At 36.2% G+C, this 6,000-nt stretch overlaps 1 protein-coding gene across 2 annotated transcripts in view; it reads left to right on the forward strand.

Moving 5' to 3' along the window:
- BRMS1L (BRMS1 like transcriptional repressor) overlaps positions 1 to 5,013 on the forward strand; it is a 45,807-nt gene extending 40,794 nt beyond the window's left edge. The window contains exons 10-11 of one of the 2 annotated variants that reach the window (XM_024195988.2): positions 430 to 473; positions 827 to 915. In XM_024195988.2, the coding sequence (XP_024051756.1) occupies positions 430 to 473; positions 827 to 834 (52 nt within the window). In that variant the 3' untranslated portion in view covers positions 835 to 915. Of the gene's footprint in view, positions 1 to 429; positions 474 to 826 lie in introns of both variants that reach the window. The other variant, XM_024195987.2, reaches the window with a different exon arrangement.
- The last annotated feature ends 987 nt before the right edge of the window (positions 5,014 to 6,000 follow it).

Genomic DNA, 6,000 nt, shown 5'->3' on the forward strand with positions numbered 1-6,000 from the left:
GTCCTGCTGCTGTTCAGGGAGATGGACTAGATATCCTCTGGAGGTCCCTTCCTTTCCTACATTTTCATGATTCTGTGAATTCTCTTCATCTGAGTGTCAAAGTAATAATGACTGAACTGGCACACCACTAGCAATCAAGTGTCTAATTATATTTATATTTTAATCCTTAAATCAGGTGGTCCAAAGGAAAGTATGGAATGTGCCTTGAAACTGCTTTCTACTAATGAACAATGAGGAAAAACAACTCCAAAAGTGTTTGCATTAATATTTAACTAAGTAATCCATGTAAAAAAAAAAAAAAAAAGTTCAATTACCCAACCAATTCAGTTTTTCCTTTACGTGTGTACTGGCTAACAGTTAAATACAAGTTCTTCCTAACTTTCTTTTTGCTGGAGAGCAATTTCGTTTGACTTGTTTGTTTTTTTTCAGGAAGCCCACTTCAGATTGGTGGATTGATAAGGTCTTCTCAATGGGTACTATGAGACAAACTTGTATTTTTATTATAGACCCTATACATTAAAAGGGAAAATGAGTGCTGTGTTTAACCAAATTAAATGTTTGAGATTCATTAGAACTATCATTTTTATTGGATGAAAAATTATTGGTGAAGATATAGTGTTCCTAGATATATTCATGTATCTTTAGTGTCAGCTACAGAATTCTGTTGTTAAAAATATCAACATAATCAGGAAGGAGGCAGTAGCTGTCTGGGCCTAGTACTTCTTAATCCAAATATTTAGTATTCCAAAAGAGCACTCTACTTGTGGGGCTGATCCTTTGATTTATAAGATCATTTGTTTCTAAATCCTATTTTTTTTCTTTTCAGTGCCATAATTACAACAATTAACCATGATGAAGTGTGGTTTAAGAGGCCTGATGGAAGTAAATCCAAACTGTATATTTCTCAGTTACAGAAAGGAAAATATTCAATAAAACATAACCACAATTGACCATTACTAATTCAGATGTATAACAAGTGGTGTTAACATGCTTGATGTGCCATGAAGTGAAAGATGTATTTAATAATGTTTTGTATTCTCATTAAATTTATGGCAGTATCTGATGTATTTGTAGTACTGTACGTAAACTTCATATGGATGTCCTTGAATAGGTGATGACTCTTAATCATGTTGCCCAAGACATTTTACCTCTAAACTGGGTCCAGTGCCTAAGATATGAAGTATGCCTTCACAGATAATGGCTGAACTTCTGATTTAAAAATATTTGTAAAATGCAAAACATTTGCTTTTATTATTGGTGACTAGATTGTGTGGTAATTGTGCAATTATTTTTTACCAGCAGTTCACTTCATATATTAAGTGAATTGTCATGTTTGTCTTGTGAGTGTAAGTTAGTCTGCATAAATGTTGCTTCTGAATAGTCTAATGACTTAAGTATTCTTTTATCCAAAGTGAACAGAATTTTTTAAACTTGAGACCCTGGACAGCTCTGACTTTTATAAGGTTTACCATGCCACTTGTAACAAAATAAAGTCAATATTAAGACATTTTTGAGAAGCACTTTCTAGTACCCCATAATAAATTTAAAATGTTGGTGGCTTTCTTTTCTAAGTTATGCAAGAACGTCACTAGCAAAGGCAATGTAAAATTAGTTACACTACAGGTAGAGGCAGTGCTATGTGGTCCACAGAGGGCATGAGTGCCTGGCAATATTACCATGTAAATGGTAAATAACTGAAAGTATTATATTGCATGCTGTACTTGTCTGATCTATAGTCTTATGAAAAAAATATTCTAAAAACACTGTGTCAGAAGTAAAATGTACCCTCAGAAATGGTATCTCTGGGACAAATTAACAGTGACCTGCTCATCATATGCCATCTTTCCAAATTTCCCATATTTTACTCTTTTCATAACGGAATTGTTTCATGCAGTTTAGAAAGTTAAGCTTGCACAGAAGTTATATTTCAAGACCTCAGGGGCAGAGTCTAAAATCCTTAATGTTATAGTACATGTTTGGAGCATGTAGAATAACAGGTGAGATTCGAGAAAAATAAGTTTTTCCTGGTGGTTGTGTGCACTTTACTGTCCATTAGGATGACTCTTTGTGGAGCAAGGAAAACATGTGTTTGCTTAAATTGATCATGGCAATGGAAAACTCTTTTGCCCTACATAATACTTAACTGCTTTACCTCTGAAATGTCATTGCTGGTGCAGGGTGGTAACTACTTGACTGTTGCCAAAAGTCTAAAATATTGGACCTTTACAGTGATAGAAAAGCATTGCTCAGGATAAGCTGCATGTCACATTAACATTAGCCAACTGTACATAAAATAACAATTGATGTGTTGGCTTTTGACAGTACTTACTGTATGTACACAGTTTGATAAAAAATTTGTAATAAAATATTTGTATTTTTTAACGTAGTGTATAAATGATCTGTGATAGTGGACTCTTTGTACAGTTGTGTTACTTTTTATTTTTCCTTGAGAGTTGCAGATGTTTAATTCTAAAGAGAGCTAAAAATATTGTAGCTTTTAATGTTGCCTAGAAATGTTTGTCTTCCACAGAACCTAAAAAGGCGAATACAGATATTTGACTGGAAAATCACTTTTAAACCCAATATCTTTGCAATAAACTAAAATATAGAAGTCCATATTCCAGTATATGTATGGACCTATATAACCAGAGATGTAATACAAGTCTCTGTCTTTCTGGCTTCTTTACTCCCATGTCTTTATAATATGTGAAAGCTTAAACCCTATAGAAGTATAAGTCATACACATGTACTAAACAAGGTTTGTTTAGAAAATTGTAGAAATATACACTTGTTAATTTGAAAGTTAACACTTTTTTAGTTTTTTCAAAATCTTTGAAGAAGGAACTGCACAAGTTACTAACAAATGCTATCTAAGTGTGTACATGTGCAACTTTTATTAATTTAGGTTTGGGGAAGTGAATGTGGGCATTACTGTAATATGGACACTATGCATTACTCAAGCATTTTTAACAGATGGCCACAGTAACATTAATACACACTTTTTCCTGCAAGAGAGGGGAATATGTATAAAGCAAACTTAAGCACTGTGGAAAATAGTTCACAATCTAGAATAGGTGTGCAGGGGAATCTTAGTTTATATTGGGCATGTATCTTGAGAGTATAGTCTTTGTACACAAGCTCAGTATTTGCTGCTTTGTTGCCATGCTATCCCTTGCTACTGGTAACAAGCCAGTATTACACTCTCCAGACCTGCTCTACACTAACAAATGTGATTTGTCAACTAACCCTTTAACACTGTTCAGACACTATGTGGACAAGTAAGGGCTTGCTTAGCATTTGCAACTAAACAGTGTTCAACCCCAATTCAGATGTCACAATTGCTGCCCTTAAATTTTGTAGTGTAGTGCAAGCGTCAGCCCTGGGTACAAAGTAATGCCTGTCTGCAACTGATATGAATGGGACAGAATTGAGTTTGGGGGCTGGGGAGGAAATTAGAAGTCCATATTGAAAGAATGGGTTTAAAAAGCACATAGCTTACTTTTTGACTTGCCTAATTTACTCAATAAATCATTTGAAGGGTATGTCTGCACTTTAGCTGGGAGGGGAGATTCCCGGCACAAGTAGACAGACTTGCACTAGCTCTGCTCGAGCTATCATGCTTTAAAAATAGCAATATGGATGTTATGGCATGGGTGGCGGCTCAGATTAGCTACCTACACTCAAACCCAGGGAGTTGGCCAGGCTTGGGGATGGGTGACTAGCTCAAATTGCCATCTGTGCAGCACAGTCCATACTGCTGTATTTAGTGCGCTACCTCAAGCAGTGCTAGCATGATGCTTTCTACTTGTGCTGACAATCACACCTCCCAGCTGCAGTGTAGACCTACTTAGACTAAGCACCTCTTTGATTTGCTTGGCAAGTAAGAGGCTAAGACAGATTCTGAACTTTTTTGCATTAGATACAAGTTAACTACTTTTTTTTTTAACTTGGAATTTTTAAAGTTGGCATTCCAGGTCCAGTGCTTTTCCCATTCATTTCAATGCAGAATTACTTTATATTCTGTCAAAATTATTTTACTCCTGCAAGTTCAGAAGAAAAGGGACAAGTCCCTGGAGTAAACATGGATAACGGTTGCCAGAGAAAAGCTGAAACTTCAAGCAGAGTTGATTTGTTTTGGTAGTGCTCCCTATTTATTAGTGATCAGGAAAAAGGAGGGAGCTGTACTGTGGCAAAATTTGTAGACTCAATTACTTAGTCAAATGCGGAGAACATCCAGAACTTTATAGGGACTTGACTAAGCTGCATAAAAGGGAGGGGTCTACTATAAACCACCGAATCAGGAAGAGGAGATGGATGAGGCATTTTTAGAACAAATAACAAATATCCAAAACACAAGAGCTGGTAGTAATGAGGGACTCTACCTATCCAGACATCTGTCAGAAAAATAATCTAACAAAACATAATATCTTCGAATGTACTGAGGACAACTTTTTGTTTCAGACAGTTGAGGAAGTAACCTGGAGAGAGCCATTTTAGATTTGACTCTGACCAACAGGGTGGAATAAGTTGCCAGTCTGAAGGCAGAAGGCAATTTGAGTGAAATTGATCATGAAATGACAGGTTTCATGCTTCTAAAGAAAGGAAGGAGTGAGAGCAGCAGAATAAGGACAATATACTTCAAAACAGACATTAACAAACTCAGAATAGCTATGTAAGGTCCCTGGAAAGAAAATCTTAAGGGGAAAAGGAATACAGGAAAGCTGGCAGTTTCTCAAGGAGACCATATTAAAGGCATAATTGCCAACTATTCCAATGTAAAGGAAAGATAGGCAGAGGCCAGTATTGCTCCATCAAGAGCTCTTTAATGACCTGAAAATCAAAAAGGAATCCCACAAAACGTGGGAACATGGATGAACTGCTGAGGAATACAAAAGAATAGTACAACCATGTAGGGACAAAATGAGAAAGGATAAAGCATAAAATGTGATACATCTAGCAAGGGACATAAAAGACAATCGGAGGTTCTTTAAATACATTAGGAGCAAGAGAAAGATGAAGAAAAGTGTAGGTCTTCTACTTAGTGGGGAAGGATAGCTAATAGCAGATGCCAAGAAGAAGGCTGAGGTGTTTAATGCCTATTTTGCTACAATCTTCGGTAATAAGGTTAATGGTGACCAGATGCTCAACACAATTAGAGGTTAAGGAATAGATAAATTAGTTGTATTCAAGTTGGCAAGGCCTGATGAAATTCATCCTAGGATACTTAAGGAATTATATGACTCAACTTTGGAACAGTTAGCAGTTCTTTGAGAACTCATGGGGAGTGGATGAGTTCCCAGACGACGAGAGAAAGGTACTATGTTTGCCTATCTTTAAAAAGGGGGACAAACAGGACCTGGGAAACTTAAGACCAGTCAGCCTAACTTTGATACCTGGAGATACTGGAATGAATTATTAACCAATCTAGAAGATTAACAGTGTTATAAGGAATAGACAACATGATTTTGTCAAGAATAAATCATACCAAACCAACTTTCTAACTTTCTTCTTTGACAGTGTTACTGTCCTAGTGGAAAAGGGGAAACAGTAGTCATGATATCTTGAGCTTAGTAAGGTTTTTGACATTGTCATAAGCAAACTAGGGAAATGGGGTCTAGATGAAATTACTATAAGATGAGTGCACAACTGGTTGAAACACTATATTGAAGGAGTAATTGTGATGCTGGCAGACCAGGTGCCAGCTCTTGCCAAGGCTTTAGGCCTCATCTTAGCACTGACAAATTCACTGCTGGAAACCAGTCTGTTTCACCTGTGTTGGTATAGTTAAGATGGGTCTTGAACTTTATTAACAAGGAGTTGAGTGTTTAGACTTTATGAAATGCTTGTAAGTTGTTGCTTTCATTAATTTCACTTATAACATCTTTATCACATGCTATAAGGTAATATAATTTTTTGCTTTATAACTGTAAAAAATGTTTGCTCTGAAACAGTAAACCCAGTCAGGAGGAATTCTCTTCTAACCATCAAGAAGTCCTGTCA

The sequence above is a fragment of the Terrapene carolina genome, unplaced genomic scaffold, assembly GCF_002925995.2.
Source record: "Terrapene carolina triunguis isolate 2854851 unplaced genomic scaffold, T_m_triunguis-2.0 Scaffold96, whole genome shotgun sequence".
NCBI lineage: Eukaryota > Metazoa > Chordata > Testudines > Emydidae > Terrapene > Terrapene triunguis.